This window comes from Schistocerca cancellata, chromosome 8 (genome assembly GCF_023864275.1).
Source record: "Schistocerca cancellata isolate TAMUIC-IGC-003103 chromosome 8, iqSchCanc2.1, whole genome shotgun sequence".
Taxonomy (NCBI): domain Eukaryota; kingdom Metazoa; phylum Arthropoda; class Insecta; order Orthoptera; family Acrididae; genus Schistocerca; species Schistocerca cancellata.
In genome coordinates this window covers 288,431,041-288,455,440 of record NC_064633.1, presented here as the reverse complement: position 1 = coordinate 288,455,440, position 24,400 = coordinate 288,431,041, and the positions used below count along the sequence as shown (strand labels likewise).

Genomic DNA, 24,400 nt, shown 5'->3' with positions numbered 1-24,400 from the left:
GAACCATTTTCCTTAAAATTAAGAAAGGTTAAGGACGGTGATAGCAGGATTGTCTGAGGCTGGAAGTTAATAGTGTTGACCAGCAATGGTGGCTGCAGGTGTGTGGTGGTCGCAGTCCTGAAAAGTCAAGTGACTGCTCGGGGATGTAGTCCTGCATCTGCGATTGGGTAGACCTATTTAGGATAACCGCTGCCGACCCTGCACTCGAAAGAACCTAGGAAAGGTGGGCTAAACATTGGTAGTAACACTTGTACCTGACTGGGAATTCGCACCTAGAAGGTCACGCCTAATTTACGTACGAAAGCCCAGAAAGAGCAATGACTACGGGTATTGGAACATGGAATGTCAGGAGTTTTTTGGATTTAAATGGTAACAGACCAAAAAGGAGAGCATCTCTCCTCACCCACGAGCCAACTAGATTAGATGTAGACGTTACTGCCGTAAGTGAAATCAGACTACCGGGCGAAGGACACATCAAAGAGACTAGCTCATGATACACCATCTTTTGAAAGGATAAGATGCGGGTGAATCACGCTCCCACGGTCTAGGATTTGCAGTAAAATAAAAATAATGAAACAATATCGATTAACTCCTATTGCAGTAAATGAAACAATTATGAATCTTCGAACTCAACCTCTTCTCTGCCTATGGTTCAAATATTTCTGAGCACTATGGGACTCAACTGCTGTGGTCGTTAGTCCCCTAGAACTTAGAACTACTTAAACCTAACCAACCTAAGGACATCACACACACCCATGCCCGAGGCAGGATTCGAACCTGCGACTGTAGCAGCAGCGCGGCTCCGGACTGGAGCGCCTAGAACCGCACGGCCACCGCGGCCGGCTTCTCTGCCTATGCTTCCATTTTAGGCAGTAAAGAAGATACGACGAATCAGTTCTACCATCAGCTTAGCAGTGTTCTCGTCAAGATATCAAATCATAATAAACTCTTGTTACTAGGCGATTTCAGTGCTAGAGTTGGATGTGAGTGTCGTGTTTGGGAAAACATCACGGGTAACCAAGGTGTTGGAAACAGTAATGCAATTGGGCTGCTACTTCTAGGTCTCTGCGCTGAGCACGAACTTTTCGTCACTAACACGCAGTTCATCTTACCTAATCTTTACAAGACCACTTGCATCCACGGTCCAAAGACTGGCATCTCACTGACTACGTCACCATTCGGCAGCGTGGCAGTAAAGGCATCCTGATTGCTAAAACAGCTCGAAATATCGGTAATTGCTGGACTGGTCGCAAACTCCTGATTAGCCATCTGAGGTCCTCGTCCATCATAAACCACGATTCTACTTTTCAAATCCTTCCAGGAGAAAATTCAACGTCAACAGCCTGCGGAATAGATGTTGAACGGGAATGGTCCACTTTAAAGAACCCCATCAATAGGATTGCAGAACGAGTCATTGGTTTTGACGCAAAGAAGAAGAATGACTGGCTTCATTACCCCATAAGTATCAAACGGGATACTTACCTATGTTATGCTCTAGATCTATCCTCCGTGAAAGGAAGCACACTTTCAACTGATAATGCAGAAATTTCGAACTGAAATAAGAACGGTCAAGAACAACCGGGGGTAACAAAAATCCAAGGAACTCCAAAGTTTGTCAGATGCCAACGACTTACGGAGTTTTTATTCTGGAATAAAAGAAATACAGGGTGTCTATGAAGTCCTTTTACAACTTCTAAATTTTATTACAACGGCAGTTGCTACAATATTTTAACAACACTTCTTTCACTGTAACTACTTTTTATAAAAGTTTTATGACAATGTTTAATAGACCTCCATACAAGCGCCTTTAGTTGCACGAAGCATATCAAGACGGTATTCGATTTCTTGCCATAATGAAATTTTTACTCTGCAGCGGAGTGTGCACTGATATGAAAATTCCTGGCAGATGAAAACTGTGCTCCAGACCGAGACTCGAACTCGGGACCTTTGCCTTTCGCAGGCAAGTGTTCTACCACCTGAGCTACCCAAGCACGACTCACGACCCGTCCTCATATCTTCAATTCTGCCAGTACCAGGTCTCCTACCTTCCAAAGTTCACAGAAGCTCTCCTGCGAACCTTGCAGAACTAGCACTCCTGGAAGAAAGGATATTGCGGAGACATGGCTAAGCCACAGCCTGGGGGATATTACGAGGATGAGATTTTCACTCTGCAGCGGAGTGTGCGTTGATATGAAACTTCCTGGTAGATTAAAACTGTGTGCCGGACCGAGATTTGAACTCGGGACATTTGCCTTTCGCGGGAGAGCTTCTGTGAAGTTTGGAAGGTAGGAGACGAGGCACTGGCAGAATTGAAACTGTGATTACTTGTCATGAATCGTGTTTGGGTAGCTCAGATGGTAGAGCACTTTCCAGAGATAGGCAAAGGTCCGGCACACAGTTTTAATCTGCCAGGAAGTTTGATTTCTTGCCATGTTCGTTGTAGCATAGCGTCATCTATGGTGACAACGGCATTACGAGTCCTTTGCTTCAAGTCAGCAATGTCCCCTATCTGTGTTGAATACACGATATCTTTTACATACCCCCATAAAAAAATCTAAGGGAGTGGTATCCGGCGAACGCGGTGGCCAAGGAATTGTGTGGTAGATTCTTTTATGTGTTTGTCTATTTTTTTGTTTGTGTGTTGTCGATGTATTATGCTCGCAGTAAAAGGTCGTAACAACGTGATAAAATTGTGTCTTACAGTGCTGTTAAAAGTATTACTGTTTCTTGCGCGTATCATGAGTCTTGGGAGAGACGGCTGGATATTTTTAGCAACTATTCATACATGAGATTGCAGGTTCGAGTGCTGTTGTCCACGTCTCTTCCCGTACACCTCGCATTCAATCAGAAACAATTCTACTTTTTCAGTACTTCCAAAAATACTAATAAAGGTCGTGACGCTCACCTTTGTTCTCACGCAATAATAACGGTTTATTGTGTCTCTTGTACAACTCTCCACATAACATCAAAAGAAGCGAACAGGAAACTCTAGTTACCCTTAGTTACGAGAAAACCACAGAAAGAGTAATATTCCGAGTCAACGATATAATTATCGTAGAGTCTCTCAGACAACGTCTTTGCTACTTAGCTTTCTCACAGTCGATTCACTACCTTACAATTGGCCCATCCCTCGCAATCCATCTGCCTGGAAATCTTTCGTTCGGAATCCGACGAACATGCAGTCTCTAATGTAGTGGTGCACCATCTTGCTGGAAAATGATTGTCGGCTGTAAGTCAACCAATTGTGGTGCTACGTATTCGGTCAGAAGGTCGAGGTAAACATCTGTAATACTCGTAACTGTTGACTCTTCGAAGGAAAATGTACCAATTATTCGGTTGCACATGATTCCGCACCACACATTCACTTTTGGACTATCCCGGTGAAGCTCCCTAGTCGCATGGGGGTGTTCAGATCCCCAGATTCTCACACTGTGTTTAATGTCACAGAAACTTGAAAAGTAGCCTCCTCGACGAAACAAAGTCGCTTGAAGAATGCTCCGTCCTCCAAAAGGCGTTCCAGCATGTTGAGTGCAAACTCTGTACGTTTTGGCTTGTCATTTGGCTCAAGCGTCTGTAACAATTGCACTTTGTAAGCGTACAACCGTAAGTTCTCGCGGAGGACCTTATGCGCAGTGGAACGTGGTAGTTGCAACTGTCTGGCAGTAGTGCGGATGTATTTCGTAGGTGAACGAGTTAAGACGTTTAAGACGCGATCGATGTTTTCCTCGGATTTTCTGGGTCGCCCGCTCCTCCCTTTATCCAACACTGTCCCTGTCTCCATAAATTTTTTGTGCCATACACGGACCGAAGGGCCAATGGTGGATCTCTTCCATACTTCATTCTGAAGTTTCGTTGAGTCTGAACATCCGATTTTGTCTCAATAAACCAGGACACACATTGTGCCTTCTCTTGAGCAGTTGCCATTTTATAGAGGTTCAGCTCCTTCCGTCAACATAGTATCTGAAACACAAAATTTAAGTATATGTAAAGACTTTAGTAATCAATGATTACAATAAAAGAAATTTTGTTAAAATATTTTAACAAATGCCGTAGTAACAAAATTTTGAAGTTGTAAAGCGACTTTATGGACACCCTGTATATGGGCCTGTTCGTTCCTCATCAGGAACCCTCAAAGCCACGGAAAGCACGGCCATCCTTAGAGTCAGGACATCTTGAATGCTGGAATGTGCATTTCATCTCACTCTTAAACCGTAGTTCTGATGCTGATGATGACCATCTCGAACATGTCTGACAACATGCGATACAGTCTAGTATGGCAGTTCCCACAGACACTTCAGGAATTCAGCAGAGATCTCTATTGCATGAAACCAAGAAATTCAACGGACCTGACAACATTCCGCTCGAGATCATTCAAAGTGGTGGCTTGCCTCTAAGAACCACACTTTCTTCAAGTTTCTTCTAACGAGGGAAACGTCTTACGAACAATCTGACATTAAGAACTCCACAGTTGTCACCATCTTTCAAAAACGTAACCGAAGCATATGTGGTAACTACCGTGGTACATCCTTGCTGTCCGTGGTTGATAAAAGTTTTGCTTCAGTTTTATTGGATCGCCACCAGACTATTTCCGATACGGTAATTCCTGAATTTCAGTGCGCATTTTGCCCCTCCAGGCGAACTATTGTTATGATCTTGTGTGCACGACGACTACAGGAGAAGTGCGGGGAACAACATAAGCCTTTACTATTTGTGCTGTATGACCTAGAAAAGTCCATTGATACGGCACCCGAAAATCTATTTGGAATGTCTTAAAACGTTTTGTCCACCCTGGACACTTTGTGAAACTGAATCAAGCTTTCCATGATGACATGTCTGGGCCAGTAAGACACCAGAATGACACATCTGACAAGTTCTCTATTACTAATGGGCTCAAACAAGGATGCGCCCTCGCGCCATTGTTGCCTAGCAGCGATATTTTGTGTGCCATCGTCTGTAAACAATTCAGAAAGAGAACTCAAATACAGATATAACGGAGGGCTATTTAATCAGTCTAGACTGCGCTCTAAGTGATTCACAAGTCTCACGCAGATAACGGAACTATATTACGTTGACGACAATACTTCTCCACCTCGTACACCCGCATAGCTGAAACTTAGTTTAAATTTTTTTAGTACTGCATATGAACAGTACTAGCTAAGTCTGTTCCTGGAACAGCCTTTCGTCATCTCAATATCTCTGTATTCAGAACATCTATGCGACAAATAAATTACTTCGTCTATCTATGAAGTACATTATCAACTAATTGCTGGTTGGAAAAGGATGTGAATAGGATCCAGGCCACATATGTTGTTTTTGGACGTCTCCTACGTCGTGTCTTCACGAATAACGGTCGGACACTACGCACCAACGTGATGACGTATCGAACAGCTGTTGTTTCTACCCTGCTCTGTGGTTGTGGAACGTGGACGCAGTATCGCCGTGATCTTCAGAAACAAAAATACTTCAAGTGACAGAAGCTTAGATACATTACGAACATCAAATAGGATGACCTTATATCAGACACTACGGTTCCTTAGAAGGCACCGTTATTAGTCAACAACTCAGATGGGTTGGGCAATGAGAAACAAGAGACTTCCTGGACAAATTCCATAGAGTGAAGTGAGCACAAGTGGGAGGACCCGTAGTGCTCCTCTGAAGCGCCAAAACAAGCTATTTAAGAAGGACCTAGAGCGACTAAAGATTGGCCCAAGTAATTGTTACGCCGCAGCAAGATATCGTAAATACTGCTGCACAGCTACTTGAGCTGCTGACTTCCATTCTGGGCAGGACAGCCGGAGACATGAAAATGAAAAAATCAGAGATGCCTTCGCCAGGCCAAGCCACCCTCAATTACGTGTAATGTATGTGGCCACTTGATTCATTCCAAGATTGGTCTGCTAAGCCATCACAGTCATCTCCATACCGGAATTGTCGTGAACAACAATAGAAATTCATGAGAGAAGTGAAAACTGGGACGCGAGTAATCGGCCGCCAGCAGTTTAAAAGGATAGCGGCCTCCAAATACTAGAAACTGCCCGCCGATAGTAACCCTTGATTAAGAGTTTAGGAAGAATTTCTGTCCACATCTCCAAATACTATGAAATACTAAAGTAAGTCTTTTCTCTTCCCTACCGGATTTCTTATCAAATCGCAAGACAGACGATGACTTACGGAATATTCGTTTGGACATATTAGCTGGAAATATGTTTCGTCTAATGTCCATACCCACAGATATGTGAGTTCCTCATGCGATCGATATACATCAGTAAGAAATAAGAATCCTAAGTTTGCGTGGAGATCAGAATCATCAGTGTTACTCCACATTGCCTCTCAGTATTCCCATTTTTAGAAAGATGTAAACTGTTTTGAAGAGGTAGTCACTGTTTTCACTTTTGTTAGGTCACTTGATTTTAAATGCGGCATTGAGATGATGAACTTGTGACAGCCAGAGCGAGAGCACCAGCAGCAGCGAGTACTGTTTGTATAAAGCGTTTTTGTACTTATTTGCTGCGCTTAGCTTTTAAATAGTTTTTCTGGGGAAACCTAGCGTAGTTTTCGCGTCTCGTATTTCAGTGAGTGTTTCTTGATTATCAGAGTAGCTCATCAGAAGATTATCTTGGGAATTTGTCACCGTATAGGGTAGGGTAAACATAGTCATGTGTAGGGACTGTGGTTGTTGTGAGCGGACGCAAGGAGAATTGGCCACTCTTCGGGGGCAGGTGGAGGCTTTGTCTGTTAGGCTCATCGAGCTCGAGGCGCAGGCGTCGGCTCGTAGTGGCGTTGGGGCAACTGTGGTGAGACCTATGCCTACTTCGGTGGCCTTGGAATCACATGGAACCCCTGATGTCGCTGCGTCTTCCGGCAGTGAGCATCTTACCGGTCAGCCATCACTCCAGGGTGAATGGCGGACAGTGGTGGGCTCGCGCGTGCCTGGCCGAAAGGCGAAGGTGGGATCTGGCCGCGTGGCAGCTGCCTTACCCCTTTCCAACAGGTACGGGGTGCTTCCTAGTGGTGATGACATCGTTTCCGAGCCACCACAGGATGCCTCGCCTGTTGGGCCAGTGGCCGATTCTCCGGCAAGGTCCCGACAGTCACAGAGGGCGGGCCTATTAGTTATAGGGAGCTCCAACGTTAGGCGGGTTATGGAGCCCCTCAGGAAAATAGCGGGTAGGTCGGGGAAGAATGCCAGTGTGCACTCGGTGTGCTTGCCGGGGGGTCTCGTCCGTAATGTGGAGGAGGCCCTTCCGGCAGCTATTGAACGCACTGGGTGTGACCGGCTGCAGATAGTAGCACATGTCGGAACGAATGACGCCTGTCGCTTGGGTTCTGAGGCCATCCTTGGTTCCTTCCGGCGGCTGGCTGATTTGGTGAAGACAACCAGCATCACACGCGGAGTGCAAGCTGAGCTTAATATCTGCAGCATAGTGCCCAGAGTCGATCGCGGTCCTCTGGTTTGGAGCCGTGTGGAGGGTCTAAACCAGAGGCTCAGACGACTCTGCGACTATAATGGTTGCAAATTCATCGACCTCCGTTATTGGGTGGAGAACTGTAGGGCCCCCCTAGACAGGTCAGGCGTGCACTACACACCGGAAGCAGCTACTAGGGTAGCAGAGTACGTGTGGCGTGCACACGGGGGTTTTTTAGGTTAGAGGGACCCCCCCCCCCCCCCTTGGGCGAAACGATAAAATACCTGACGGCTTACCAGAGAGGACATTATCATCGTTGATAAAGAACGTCCGTCCTCAGAGACCAAAAACAGGAAAAGTTAACGTAATATTGGTAAACTGCAGGAGTATCCAGGGCAAGGTTCCTGAATTAGTATCTCTTATTGAAGGAAATAGTGCGCATATAGTATTAGGAACGGAAAGTTGGTTAAAACCGGAAGTGAACAGTAACGAAATCCTAGACACAGAATGGAATATATACCGCAAGGATAGGATAAACGCCAATGGTGGAGGAGTATTTATAGCAGTAAAGAATTCAATAATATCCAGTGAAGTTATTAGCGAATGCGAATGTGAAATAATCTGGGTTAAGCTAAGTATCAAAGGTGGGTCAGATATGATAGTCGGATGCTTCTATAGACCACCTGCATCAGCAACCGTAGTAGTTGAGCGCCTCAGAGAGAACCTGCAGAACGTCGTGAAGAAGTTTCGTGATCATACTATTGTAATAGGGGGAGACTTCAATCTACCAGGTATAGAATGGGATAGTCACACAATCAGAACTGGAGCCAGGGACAGAGACTCTTGTGACATTATCCTGACTGCCTTGTCCGAGAATTACTTCGAGCAGATAGTTAGACAACCAACTCGTGAAGCTAACGTTTTAGACCTCATAGCAACAAATAGACCGGAACTTTTCGACTCCGTGAATGTAGAAGAGGGTATCAGTGATCATAAGTCAGTGGTTGCATCAATGACTACAAGTGTAATAAGAAATGCCAAGAAAGGAAGGAAAATATATTTGCTTAACAAGAGTGATAGGGCACAAATCGCAGAATATCTGAGTGACCACCATCAAACGTTCATTTCTGAGGAAGAGGATGTGGAACAAAAATGGAAAAGATTCAGAAACATCGTCCAGTACGCCTTAGATAAGTTCGTACCGACTAAGGTCCAAAGCGAGGGGAAAGATCCACCGTGGTATAACAATCATGTACGAAAGGTGCTACGGAAACAAAGAAAGCTTAATCATAGGTTTAAGAGTAGTCGAATCATAGCTGATAAGGAAAAGCTGAACGAAGCGAAAAAGAGCGTAAAGAGAGCAATGAGAGAAGCATTCAACGAATTCGAACATAAAACATTGGCAAACAATCTAAACAAGAACCCTAAAAAGTTTTGGTCATATGTAAAATCGGTAAGCGGATCTAAATCCCCTATTCAGTCACTCGTTGACCACGATGGCACCGAAACAGAGGACGACCGAAGAAAGGCAGAAATACTGAATTCAGTGTTCCGAAACTGTTTCACTGCGGAAAATCGTAACACGGTCCCTGACTTCAGCCGTCGCACGGACGCCAAAATGGAAAATATTGAAATAAACGATATCGGAATTGAAAAACAACTGCTATCACTTAGTAGCGGAAAAGCATCCGGACCAGACGAGATACCCTTAAGATTCTACAGTGATTATGCTAGAGAACTTGCCCCCTTTCTATCAGCAATTTATCGTAGATCGCTGGAAGAACGTAAAGTACCTAGCGACTGGAAGAAAGCGCAGGTCGTTCCCATTTTCAATAAGGGTCATAAATCAGAAGCGAATAATTATAGGCCTATTTCGCTTACGTCAATCTGTTGTAAAATAATGGAACATGTTTTGTGTTCTCGTATTATGACGTTCTTAGATAATACAAATCTCCTTCATCATAACCAACATGGATTCCGCAAACAGAGATCATGTGAAACTCAGCTCGCCCTATTTGCCCAAGAAATTCACAGTGCCGTAGACACTGGCGAGCAGATTGATGCCGTATTCCTGGTCTTCAGGAAGGCATTTGATACGGTTCCGCACTTACGTTTAGTGAAAAAAATACGAGCTTACGGAATATCGGACCAGGTTTGTGATTGGACTCAGGATTCCCTAGAAGAAAGAACACAACATGTCATTCTTAACGGTTCAAAATCTGCAGATGTAGAGGTAATTTCGGGAGTACCGCAAGGAAGCGTGATAGGACCTTTATTGTTTACAATATACATAAATGACTTAGTTGACAACATCGGTAGCTCCGTGAGGCTATTTGCAGATGACACGGTTGTCTACAAGAAAGTAGCAACATCAGAAGACTCGTACGTACTCCAGGAAGACCTGCAGAGGATTAATGCATGGTGCGACAGCTGGCAGCTTTCCCTAAACGTAGATAAATGTAATATAATGCGCATACATAGGGGCAGAAATCCATTCCAGTACGATTATGCCATAGGTGGTAAATCATTGGAAGCGGTAACGACCGTAAAATACTTAGGAGTTACTATCCGGAGCGATCTGAAGTGGAATGATCACATAAAACAAATAGTGGGAAAAACAGGCGCCAGGTTGAGATTCATAGGAAGAATTCTAAGAAAATGTGACTCATCGACGAAAGAAGTAGCTTACAAAACGCTTGTTCGTCCGATTCTTGAGTATTGCTCATCAGTATGGGACCCTTACCAGGTTGGATTAATAGAAGAGATAGACATGATCCAGCGAAAAGCAGCGCGATTCGTCATGGGGACATTTAGTCAGCGCGAGAGCGTTACGGAGATGCTGAACAAGCTCCAGTGGCGGACACTTCAAGAAAGGCGTTACGCAATACGGAGAGGTTTATTATCGAAATTACGAGAGAGCACATTCCGGGAAGAGATGGGCAACATATTACTACCGCCCACATATATCTCGTGTAATGATCACAACGAAAAGATCCGAGAAATTAGAGCAAATACGGAGACTTACAAGCAGTCGTTCTTCCCACGCACAATTCGTGAATGGAACAGGGAAGGGGGGATCAGATAGTGGTACAATAAGTACCCTCCGCCACACACCGTAAGGTGGCTCGCGGCGTATAGATGTAGATGTAGATGTAGAAAGTGTTCCTTCACTTGTTGAGGAATTTAGTAATTCTTACGTTGCAGCATCAATCAATGATCTAATTGCTATGCCGTTCCTCTTGAAATAGAGCAGGAACAATAAAGATTCAAGTGATTGAGTTTTACTAAACCGTTTCTTGGAAAAAGCAAGAAACAATCACACTATTGTGAAAACAGAAGCTTTGTTGATTATTCGGATTAAGTTCGAAAGATTAAGCATCATTACTACCATAAAATACAACAGTAATTTAAATGATATTTGACATTAGAGCAATCATATTTAAGTCAGGTGACTGTGTCACACCGAACGATACATCTGTCACCCTTATGTTTACGACCAATCCAATTAAAATATTTTAAAACCTGTTTATATAGGTATTGCTAATGCATATTCAGACAGTAAATGAATTTGATAAGGTTGTCTTGGGTCATTTAAAGGCGAACAGAACAACAGGGTAAAGGTAGCCCATGGGCGACATCTGAGTCCAGGGGGCACACAATCAATCTGACGCCAGCGGGAATTTGTAACAATACGTTCGCAGTTACCTCGCAAACTGTTCGTGTACTCATCTTTAGTGGAATGGTTTTTGTTCTATACAGTTGCACCCACGTCAGTTTTCGCTGTTAATTATGATTTAATTATTACAGACTCCGTACTCTGCAAACCACTGTACGGCTTCGGCTGAGATTACGTAGTGCTTCACATGTATGTTTCTTCATTGCAGATTCACCGGATCCGGAATCTCTACTTGAAGTCGGCGCTGCGTCAGGACATTGGATGGTACGACGTGCACCAGTCAGGAGAGTTCGCGAGTCGCATGTCAGAGTGAGTAGCAACTTCACTGAGTTTCCTCCTCCGGCAATGAGAGAGGACAGCAGAGGCTGCGAGCTCGACTTCGTATCTGAGACCTCTGACTTTGCATTCGATTTTGTTTTGTTTTCTTACGGTACACTCACAAAAGCATTTCACATTGCAGCAGCTAGTTTCAACCAGCCAGTGGCCGTCATCAGAAGTGAACCGATAACAGAAAGGAGACAAGGCATCATTACAGAAAGCACAAAATCTGCCAATCAGCTAATTAGTCACATAAATTCGCTGGCCGGTGTGGCCGTGCGGTTAAAGGCGCTTCAGTCTGGAACCGCGTGACCCCTCCGGTCGCAGGTTCGAATCCTGCCTCGGGCATGGATGTGTGTGATGTCCTTAGGTTAGTTAGGTTTAAGTAGTTCTAAGTTCTAGGGGACTGATGACCACAGATGTTAAGTCCCATAGTGCTCAGAGCCATTTGAACCATTTTTTTTCACATAAATTCAATTGATCACATATCTCACTTCTACATTTAACGTTTCATTGTATTAGAGCACGTGTCGGTAGCCTCGTTCAGAGCATGTCGATGTGGAATTCCAATAGGCATCGCCAAAAGCACAATTCCCTGTGCAGTACAGATTCGTAGAGGCTAGGACCATAAACGGGTGTACAAAAATACGAAAAAACCATGAGTAATGTATGACTAAATATAGTTACTTATGGTACCCAAGCGTGCAGATTGAGGTCTTCTCTTTGACCACGACGGCGCCTTTGCAGTTTATTCAATACGTTGCAAGTAGCAGTCGTGGTCAGAAAAGTGTTCCTTCAAGTTGTGAGAGCATTATGTCGGAGCTAAGTGAATTCGAACGTTGGCAAATTGTTGGAGGTCGTATTGTGATAGCCAAAGTGTTTGTTGTTTCAAGATTGAGACGTGGGACATAGGGAAAGCAGGAAAGGTGTGGACGGGGCTTAATAAGTTACCGTTAGTTGCACAAAGACACATACACTTTATTTTTAAAAAACAAAACTCTCAACAATAATTTTTAACAGATTTTACTAAACTGGCGGCTGAGAGCCTTATTACAAGAATTTCAAGTTATTGTCGGCTGAAGGCACCAAGCAATGTTACACACAATCAACGGCTGAAGGCCCGGTTAAGAAGATACAAAATTATTCGTAATTGAGGGCCAGAAGCAATTTCAAAAATACACTGTGGCTAAAGGCCTGAATTACCAATACTGTGGACAGTTAAACGTTAAAAATACCAAATACCCTTTTAACAATCTTAATAACTGTAACACGTTATAGGGACGGCTGATGGCTATATGAAGACAGAACTGAAAATACAGGGTGTCCGAAAAGTCTTTCCCTGATTACATAAATTGATAACCCAGGCTAGAAGTAAGATACAGATATGAAACTTGTGACTAATTGTTTACACACTATCAAAGTTTTTTTCACACATCAGTAAACTTCCACATGAGCACCATTGGTAGCACGTAGCACATCTAGGCGATATTCAATTTCCGTCCACACATTAGCCAACATAACGGAGGGATCGATTCAACGACTGTCGTTATCCTTTGCCGCAGGGTTTCAAGATCTGGTACACGTGTTCGGTAGACCTCGTCCTTGACATAACCCATAAAATGAAATATAATGGGGTTATGTCCGGAGAGCGTGGAGGCCAAATCGTTGGCCCATCGCGACCAATCCACCGCCCTGCAAAGGTCATTCCGAGATAGGCATGGACGTCCAAATCCCAATGAGGCGGTGCACCGTCTTGCTGAAACAAGGCATCGGGGTGATACTGAAGCAGCTGAGGAACAGCATACAGTTCCAACATGTCCAGATACACTGCAGATTTGATGGTAGACTCAGCGAAGAAGAACGGCCCGATAATTCGATCGTGCAATAGCGCGCATCAAACGTTCACCTTTGGTCTGCCTCTGGTGCACTCCATGACGTCACCAGGGGGTTGTGAATATCAAATGCGCACATTATGGCGATTCACTACTCCACTGACGAAAAAGGTCGCACTGCACCTCATCCACTACTTACGTACTGCGAACCTAAAACAGGAAAAAAAAACTTTGACAGTTATAAACAATTCGGCACAAGTTTCATATTTGTGTCTTACTTCTAGCCTGAGTTATCAATTTATGTAATCAGGGAAAGTCTTTTCGGACACCCTGTATTTGTCGGCTGATAGGCCACAAACAGTGTTACAAACAATTAACAGCAGAAGGCCGGAATTACAAGTGGGGAAGGCAATAACATTTTAAAAGATTAGGGTAAATTTTAAACAATTATGACAACTTGTCTAAATGAGCCCGAGTGATCCACAGGGAGTGCTCCCTGCATCGACCTGAGAAAGGTGACTACAGATATGTAAGCCGTGAAACAGACAGCCAAGAGCTGTACTCACGTAAAAGGATTGCAACTCACACTAGGGGTAGCTTAAGCGCCGACCAACCGCCTAACCAATCCGCTTAACGTCCGATCACCGGTACAACGATGGAATATTTTTAGGTAAGGGCGAAGAGACGGACAGCACCACGTCTTCAGAAACACACCGAAGGCTGAAGGAAACACTAAAACAAAGGTAGACCTCCCAAAAACATGCACAGTACAGTTCAAGAGGCTGTCGAACTACACGCCGTGTCGGACACCATCAATATGATGAGGAAAGGTACACTGCCGGAAAAGTACGTTAACCTCCATGGCAGGTAACTGGGGCGTTGGTGGCCACAAGGCAGAAAATACCGCTGGTTGCACTTCACTAATAAGATGCACACTAACATCAAGGGCTAGAAGGTGGCTAATAGCTTCCGCCAACTCCACTTGTTACTGTTGGTCTCACCGAAACTGGGAGCAGCAACACGCAAACAACAGCAAGATCTCAAACAGTGTAGGTTTCAGTACTGCATATGGTTCACTCAACTTCAAACGTACTGGGTTCGGTCGTCGGCTACGGCCCCTGGATCTGACAGTGTCTGCAGGCCCCCAGCGGTCCTGGCCCGCCCTTGCGCTGCGGGACTCCTCGCTGCTCCGTCCGAAGCCCAACTGAAGTCCGTTCGCAACCCTCCTCCAAATCCAGTACGCTGACAGCATTAAAATATGTGCTCATTCAAAAGTACAAGATACACACGGATCTGGGAAAACAATTGCACCAACAACTCACAATACTAAAACCAGTCACTGTGAAACAACACGGACGAATTAAAAGTCGACACAGACACAGAGAAGCCAGAAGCGGTCGGAAGACCAAATGCACGTCGTCTGCTGCGACGACCAACCGAACGACCAACCAACGGTCGTCCACACTCAAGTCAGGCACTGGAAAGGTCCCAGTATAAATCATCGACTGGCAACTTATTGCCACGAGGTCACTTCGACAGGTGAACGCACACATACACACACACACAAGTGTGAGTTGTTCTACTCGAATATCACGGTCCATTCAACTAGAACTTGCTGAATCCGGTCTTTGACGTGGTCGTGAACTCTCGCGACCACATCATTCCGTCGTGCGTGTGTGTAGCCAGCGATCGGGCGAGTACGGGCTGTCCGGACCTCACTGCTGCTCCGTCTGAACTCAACTCCCTGGACACACGACGACCCGGAAATACTAAAGGCCGCTCCAAAGATGGTACCGCAGTACGCACTATCGATAAGCGTTGCTGCTGCCACTCACGGACAGACAAGACGAGCATACGTAGTGGCGCCAGTGAACACACTAAGAAAACGGCACGTCACTATCGCTATTGCAAGATGCCAAGCTATGAACGGCATCAACGTGAGCCGCACACGGCTCAAAGATGTACCGAAACGAAGATTTAACCGCATACAAGGAAACAGTAAAAGCATCCGCTGTGTTAGTAAGCAGACGAATATGTGATTGCGTGATCGTGGCGGACGGTCGTTAAAGATGGCTGTGAAGAAAAATAAGGACTCCACCAGAAGCAGTCCCTGTACAACTGAACGAAGGACTCGCTGACGCTGTCAGCACCAAAACCACCTGTAAGTAACTCCAGAGTGATGAGAATGAACGCCTTTAGCCTTTCTCTGAACGACTTTGCGAACCGGTTTATTTTGTCATCTCGCTTGTGACAATGGGCTGCCATCCTAATGTTTTCCAAAGCTAATCACACTGCATCACCAAGTCTCAACTTAGAAGAAGGTGGTAGCAGTACAGTCTCCCGTATCTTACCTGACGGTTTTTTTTCTTTTTAAATAGTAAAGTCGGACTTAAGGATTCGTAATTCCTTGCAGTTCAGCTATGATTGCTTGAAACAAATGTATGTACAAGACTGACGGTTTGTGGCACCGTTAGCAGTATAGCCTACACAATTTACCATGTTCTTTCATGCTATGCACAGATTGATTAAATATTAAATGATACGATGAAATGTGAATTGTTCTTATCAATCATTTATATAAAACATGATTCCAAACTACTGATCTGAGCTGAGAACCGTTTTAACAAACCTTAACAAATGTCATTTAAAGAATTTTACAGTAGCGGTATTTTTAAATTTTGCCCAGTATCTTATATTCAAAAATTTCAGAAGTGTAATACTGCTCATCCATGTAAACAGTGATTTATGAAGGAATAAATCTAGTTCATCATTAATACCCTTCATTGAGAAAAAATTAGAAACTACAAACTTTTAGAAAACTCAAAATATCCACATTTCCATGTCTATTCCTTCTTTAACGCTACAAATTCTTTCACGTTTTGATTGTACCTTTGCAAAGAAGTGAGTGAATTTTAAATTTTATTGCAGAAATTGATGATCTACAAATTTCATTTATGACTCTCTTCATTTGGAGTAGCCCTTTCTGAGTTGCAGTAGTTGTAACATGAGAATAACGCACTTTCAGCCACATTGGTAAAACCTGCCTATCTTTGACGATCGATTGTGTCTAAACAGCTGAACCGATTTTCACTGTTAAGTAAGTCATTTTACGCCAAATTTTATGTTCTGTCAATCTGGTACTTTAAAAATAATCTGTGAGGTGTATTGTTTTCGAGTTACAAAGAAAAAACCCGAGAGAAGTCCCAAATTTTCGTAGGTTTTCAACCATTAGAAGTTTAGTACAAGCCAGAAATTGTCGCAAACTAATTTAGCTATTATTTGGGATGGCTTGCGTCGATGAAAATTATTTCTAGCTTTTGCACATTTAGTGGCCAGTAGAAGTGTAATCTGCGTACAATGACCGTAGTAAGAAATCGTCGTATTCAGGTGTTGTTTTATTAATACACAATGAATAAGATCGTTGAAACACATACACGTACTTTGCTTGTTGTTTCCTTTGCTGTTTAAATATGGTCACAAATTATATTCTGACCTTCATTTGAGAATGCAATCTTGCATTTCTCATTCTTTTGACACTGACGAATCATGCTTTATCTTGCTCTTTTCGCTTCCTGCACTATTCCAGAATATTCCAAATGTTCTCATATCTGAATAATTAAGTTCCAACAAGAGCATACTACAGCAGCTACTTATCTTGTATCAAAACAGTGGCTGAACGTAAAAGAGAATTAAGTATCAAAAAAAAATTTTTGTTCAAGAAACGCTTAGCAAAGATCTGTTTTATTTATTAAGGATGTTGTGTGATTGCCTGACAATTATCACGTCCAAAGGTTAAGGCTATCAAATTTCTATTTTAAAAATTTATCTTCTAGTATCATCCAAGTAATATAAAGGAGGATTAGTTCTGATCTGTGAAATCTTTACAATTTAAGATGAGTTTTGTGAAAATTTGGTGTATTGAGGCGCACTTGTGTTTAACTTTAGCTATTGTGTGAGGCTCTTATTAAAGTACTGCGAGCCGTTAAAAACGCATTTTTAATAAAAGTTGACATATTTTGAGTTATTTTAAAACGGTCCTGCATTGTGGACCAACGTTATTTATTTTATTTACTTACTCATCAAGTTCCGCAGGACCAAATTGAGGAGCAAATCTCCAAGGTCATGGACCATGTCAGCAGTTGAAATTACAACATAAGAGTAATGAGCGATAAAAATAAAATGCTTATGAACCTGAAAACAGAGTTCCATTGCAGAGAGCTGTGTATTTATTTATCACTTGTTTTCATTCCGCTATAGCTTTTTGTATCTGATAATTTTCTTCAATTATCAGATTTTGTAGGGAGCTGTGGCTGCATTTCTGAATTTTCAAATTAGTATTGACGTTTGTTGCCAATTAATGTACTTGTTTGCAGAAAATACAAGTAAATAATGTTTGACTTTTATCGAAGATGAGCAGAATATACTCGAAACGCATTGTGTTACGTTAAATTCAACATAAACCAAATATAACTGCTCGGTAGCAGAAAATACAAATAAATAATTATTCCACGTAGTCACGGTTCCCAAACGTAGCCAGTATGGCCACGATTAATTACAATTGTTACATGGTTCTGAATAAAGATGAGGAAACGACAATGGATGAAGATTTAGCTAACGCTGAGGTGATGGTAATGTGCATCTGATGTTGTTTCTGTTCTTACGCAGAGACATGACGAAGCTGGAGGACGGGGTGGGCGAGAAAGTGCCCATGTTCGTGTCGATGGTGGTCTCGTTCGGGGGCAGCGTGGGGCTGGCGCTGGGTCGCGGCTGGGAGCTGGCGCTCGTCTGCCTCGTCTCGCTGCCCGTCACACTGATCGTCGTCGGCATCGTCGGGTTCGCGGCCTCGCGCCTCGCCAAGCGCGAGATGTCCGAGTACGCCAAGGCGGGCACCATTGCCGAGGAGGTGCTCAGCTCCATCAGGACTGTCATCGCTTTCGGCGGTCGGGAGAAGGAGGTGGAGAGGTAAGTTGACGCCCAGGTCTTCCTGGCTAGTGAGTGACTAATACAAAGGGTGTTAGGGATTATGTACAGACAATGGTATAATTGGTGCCGTAACATGTATACACTTCAGCGTGCTAGTGGTTTTATCTCTGTGTCTAACAGTCTTCCCGCAAAAACAAGTCACATAACTTACTACCTGTTATTTTCTGCGAAGTCGTAACTCCAACCGGGTGAAGTGGCGCAGTTGTTACTCACTAGAGTCGCGTTCCGAAGAACGACTTTTGAAACCCGCGTCCAGCCGTCTTGATTTAGGTTTTCCACGATTTCCGTAATATGCCGGAATGGTTCCTTTGAAAGGCACAGCCGACTTACTTCCCCATCTGTCCCTAATCCGATGGGACCGATGGTCGACGTTGGGGTGATTCCCCAGATGAACCACCCCACCAACTATGGTTAACTCCGCCACTAAGAGGACTGCGTCTGTCAGTACAGACTACCCGTTTTGCATGCGTGTGTCAACACTTCAGAATCTCACCTGTAGTCCAGGGGGATAATTGGCATTAATAGCATGCTGTAGCCGGATATACTTGGCAGATACTAACCAGCCAAATCATGGAGCGCTCCTAGCAGCTTTCTGCTCGTCAAGTGTTCAGGTAAGAATTGCCAAAGTCTGTGAGCGTTTAACACAGCGTACCCATCCTTTCCCGTGGGTACACACGTGTCTTACTATGGACGCGAGAGTCAGCATCCAGTATCCGATGGGAAAGGGAAAATTTTCCGGACTAGATTCTGTAAATTGTCTACGTGGTTTCTGATCAGAACCTGCTATTCCAACTTATGGGCTACTATCTTTCCTGTAGAGGAAGTTCCTTTAGAGCACCTGTTGGCAAAATAAAGTGGGAACTCGTGGTAGGAAGCAACTTTCAACAGAAGACTGATTTAATCCATTGCGGGTAAGTGGTCTTGGTTTTTAAGAGCATTAAAATTGACGCATTTCGCATGAGCAGCCCTTCATCATCAGCAGTCATATATTATAGGGTGACCCAAACGCCCATTGACATTTGAAAATACGCTAATTCACGAAGTAATGTAGACAGAGAGGTAAAAAGCGACACACAATTCCAAATTGAAATGATGTTTTATTGAAACCGAAAACGAGTATAGAAACTGGCCAACACGTCAGTGATGCTGCATAAAAATAGTGTATAAAATTAGCTGTAGTGCGGGAGGGAGTCAGAGGCGCAAGCAATCGCAGCATGTCCACATTACCAGGAAAAGCTCTTTCAGTGAAGCTTTTGTAACAAAATGGAGAATCCACTACAGCAAATTTACGATTCTAGCGCTATAAGAAGGGTATTCAAACGGCTAAAGGTTCTGTGATAATCCACGGAGTGTTTAGACGATCGGCCCCATAGTGGCCGACCAGACGCTAATGCTAATGCTCATTTGATAGTTCATGAAGTAATGGTATTTTTAGCTGGTTCAAAAATTGGTTGAAATGGCTCTGAGCACTATGGGACTTAACTTCTTAGGTCTTTAGTCCCCTAGAACTTAGAACTACTTAAACCTAATTAACCTAAGTACATCACACACATCCATGCCCGAGGCAGGATTTGAACCTGCGACCGTAGCGGTCGCGTGGTTCCAGACCGAAGCACCTAGAACCGCTCGGCCACCCCGGGAGGGTTAAGGGGGTTCATCTCTATATGGTGAGTCCAGTGCTTGAGAAGTCGACGTGGGACGCAGTACTGTTTGAAGAGCACTAAGGCGTATCCTCCACTGCTATCCGTGCAATATCCACCGCCATCCTGAACTGTCAGCCACCGATTTTGTGACATGGAAAGTATTTGTGGTGATGAAACTTCACAGAATCCAGGAAGATTACAATTGGTTGCTTAACGTGTTGTGGACCGACCAAATCCCGAGGGTTTGTCAACCCACAACTATGCAGAATTTGGGCCACTGAGAACCCCAGAACTCTCATGAAAACTCAATTACAGCACTATGAAGTCAGGGTGAAGTGTGCATATGATGTACAGTGTCTCGACTACAGGTATTGTTAACTGCGGCAGACAAGTTGAGCATTTGTCATAAGGAACATTGTATTTACAAAAGTCAATTGTTGTGTTAGTTATTGCATTCGTGTAGTATGAAGCGCCATCTGTTGGTCATTTTGTGCACAATTTTTGGTTTTACTAAAACGCCACGTCGTTTCACTCATGATTGTTAATGGTTACCTCTCTACCTGTATTATTACGTGAAGCATTGAATTTTCAAATCATCCTGTGCATTACTATACATTAGTATATAAAAGTAATGAAAGTGCGGATGTAAATAGAAATATTAAAATTTCTTAGTCACTTTCCTTGTAACCGCGTCTTCTTCATAAGTTATGCTTCCACAGTGTTTCACCAGTTGAGCAAACAAAAGAAAATAAACCGGCATATTTAGTCCTGAATCAATGTACAAGGAGCACGCGGACGCTTTTCGGATTAATAATTTCGGAAGTCGGCCGTAGCCATGCTTATCCGTGAAAAAGGCCATCCTTTGCTAGGAACAGAAGACGATATATATCGGGAAAAATGAAAATGCATTAAACGAACAGATCACACTAGATGCAAGCAACTTTGTAGATCACTGATAGCAGCAGTCGTTGGTAACCTATTTTAACTATAGTAGTACTGGTGGTATTTCATTCGTGAAGAGATTCGAACACCCGAGCTTCCCCGTTGGCTTGTGTACTACTTTTGATCATTGGTGTCTCACTGATTTGTTAACTACGAAGACTAGGAGCTTACGTGCCCGCACGATTACCTGTTGCTGTGACGTTAGTGATACTCAGGACTGTGTGTATGCCGGTTCGTTTTGCTTTTATTTTCTTTATTTTATAGACTGGATGAATGATTAGGGAGTATGTTTTAGGAAGACGCGGTAACAAGGGAAGTGACAACGAAATTTAAAGAAATTGTATATATTTGTTTTTTTTTATAATTTTACACATCCTTCTACAATAATTCAGATGTTCTAGGTTTGCGCCAGTTAATTTTAAAGCTTTTGCACAGCTAAAAGTAGCAGAACATACATTTTAATGTTCGTTTTATTAGCGGGAGCCAGCCGGAGTGGCCGTGCGCTTCTAGGCGCTACAGTGTGGAGCCGAGCAACCGCTACGGTCGCAGGTTCGAATCCTGCCTCGGATTTGGATGTGTGTGATGTGCTTAGGCTAGTTAGGTTTAATTATTTCTAAGTTCTAGGCGATTGATGACCTCAGAAGTTAAGTCGCATAGTGCTCAGAGCTATTTGAACCATTAGCGGGAAGAGGAATTGATCAGTGGTTCAAAATGGCTCTGATCACTATGGGACTTAACATCTAAGGTCATCAGTCCCCTAGAACGTAGAACTACTTTAATTTAACTAACCTAAGGACATCACACACATCCATGCCCGAGGCAGGATTCGAACCGACGACCGTAGCGGTCGCGTGGAATTGATCAATAAAGTCCCAGCATTTCTGCTCGTTAGGTTGATTTGCTTACTGTGCTGAATGTTAATACGAAATCGTGGAGCGACTAGGAGCTCGGGAAACTTCAACATCTGGTGTTCGAAAGCGGTTAGCATTTTCATAGCTGGGACTTCTTGATGTTTCTGATCAACGTCGCTAATTTTCAGAAATGGAAAGGCTACTTGAAACTAATGTACTTTTCCTAACGCGTGCGATAAATTCTGCTTATTCATTTCCCGGTTTTCCAGGCGAATTTAGTGTATAACTGCGTGTGCGCGTCCAATGCAGTGAGAAACTTCATAAAAGAGCTAGCTAGAGGTGGCGTTTCATATAAGTTTCGGAATGGCGAGGCTTAATTGAACTAAATAAATTGTATTTGTTGCCGTTGAAAAGTGAATTGTGAAGCTTACGTGTGATCTGACCCTACTGATGTAAACTATGTATATATCTTGTATAATCATGGTGAGTTTACTGACCGACGTTGCTACGAACCATCTAGGGGTGGTATGTGAACTGTTACTTTCCATACTAGTGACTGGATCTTGCAGTGTTACTGAATACAACTAAATATGACATTAACTACTGGTGCTGAAGTACGGCGTCACGTGTAAAAGCGAGGCTGGGGACCCGTTTATGTACTCGACTTGTACAGTATAGTATTGGATTAAATTTATTCTATTCTGCCAATAAATGATACCCAGTTACACTTCGGAGTTACTCGTCGCTCAATTTGTCCGACACGCCACGAGTGTTTCGACGGCGACACAACAGAGAAGCAAACGAACGTAACGTTTCAATGTCTCTGTGGTATTACGCCTGTGCAATTACGGCTTGTGACAGTGCTGTGTTTCTGTAGCACGAAGACCAACAGCTGCTTGCGGTAAGTACTTGGGAACTACGTTATTTGCAAGTCAGAAGATCTTGACAATTATGAACTCGTGATCGAGCTACCACCTGGCCTGATTATTAGGAGTGGTCTTATCAAAAAAGCGTGGACTTTGTAAGTTCATCCCAAGCGATATCACTCTTTCGCCAACGTCATAACTTGTTTCATTAACTAGTCGTGGAATGCTGGTGTCGTTTATCCTTCCACTGACTTAGTGCCTTTCTCACACTATCTGTTCTGCCTTTCGGTCCTCTACATTCAATATCTTCGGTTTGTTTGACGTCGTCTAGTATTTGATTGCCTGTAGAGTTTTCCTCCTCGTCTGCTACTTGCAGTGCCGTGTTACTAATTCCTAAACAACGCATCAAAGTAAATGTTTTTTTTAATGAATCATTTGACCCAGTAAATATTTTAAGGTTTAAACAATTTTGTCATCTCAGACTGCACTTTTTTAAAAATTGAATATTTCTTTATTTCGTTGTTTACTTGTCCCTATCAGCCCGTGGCTATTATGAAATGCCTGAAAAATCAGAGTTCAGTTCATAGTCATCAGCATTCTCAGGGTCTGTGAACATAACTTTCCACCACTTTGGAGTTCAGTAGATAATCGATAAGTGAGTATTGATATTAAAAGGAAAATTAAACCGGTGTAGCTTCAAAACACTTTTGAATTTCAAAACCTTTCCACACATCATGTCGTCTCAAAAGGACTGTCAGTTAGCCTCCTCTTTTAGCCCATTCTTCTATACCTATCTATCTGATACTTTGCCTTTCCAGCTAATGCTTCTTTCTGTAGCATCGGATTTAAAACGTGTGTAGTTTACTGTTCTTTGGTACTTACAGTGCCTACGCTTGACTTGAACACGGTGCTATATTTGACATGGATAATTTTGAGATCTTCTTTGTCTGTTCATTGCTAATAGATTATACTAGTAAAACTCTTAGGTCGTATAAAACTTCCTTTACCTTAGCGAAACTTTCGTGATTCACTTCTGATCAAATAACAGATTATATTGAAGCACTAGATAAAGTGTGCGACTACTATATCTCACTTAATATTCGAAAATATTTTCTCTAATGAAATCTTCTTAGGTTGCCAGTTAACTAAATTCACCTAAGGCTAACGATTGGGAAACACGTCAAAACGTCGTTTCAAGACGAGGCTGTTATTAGCTCGTTGATCCAGGAATATAACAGACCTGTCAAATTAGTCACGGGACCCTTCGTTCCTTTATACATATGGCAGAAAGAGAGTTCTTTTAAGTACATTCCGTACTGCAAACTTGCGACGGAGGCCTTGATTTGAACGGTGACTCACATGCTAAATAATGTATGCGACATTATCCACTTCCTACATGACGTGCGACATGCTTCCAGAAGATTTGTTTTTATGAAGAGTACTGCCCATAGTGCTTCACTATCTCACTCATCTAGTTTAATTACTTCGAGCCTGTGACGGCAAATGTCAAGTATCGATAAGTATCGTACACCTCTTACATTCTTGGCTGGAGCTAACAGATGCTGAACACTTTATGTTTAATATAATAAATACAACAGGATGCCCCCATATTGGCTGATGGAAAATTCTCTACTTATTTATAGTAACAACAGTCACTTTAACTATGAAATGAAAAATCCGAATAACGCAGATACTACTACGTCTGCGAATATACATTCAGAGGATGAAGAAAGTGGATGCCACATGACCATGGATCAACTACGACACGAAACGGGCCAAATGAAAACACCTGCATACAGTGTTACAAAGACTGCTGCCAGTGCGTGCTAACTTTAGGTAGATGGCCACAACGGCTATGCAGATGGGCTCCGCTTAAGCGTACA

At 43.2% G+C, this 24,400-nt stretch overlaps 1 protein-coding gene across 2 annotated transcripts in view; it reads left to right on the top strand.

The window, feature by feature from the left end:
- The window catches only part of LOC126095086 (ATP-dependent translocase ABCB1-like), a 146,067-nt gene that overhangs the window by 13,418 nt on the left and 108,249 nt on the right, over positions 1 to 24,400 (top strand). For both annotated transcript variants that reach the window (XM_049909771.1, XM_049909770.1), the window contains exons 4-5: positions 11,291 to 11,391; positions 17,898 to 18,194. In XM_049909771.1, the coding sequence (XP_049765728.1) occupies positions 11,291 to 11,391; positions 17,898 to 18,194 (398 nt within the window). The remainder of the gene's footprint in view (positions 1 to 11,290; positions 11,392 to 17,897; positions 18,195 to 24,400) is intronic.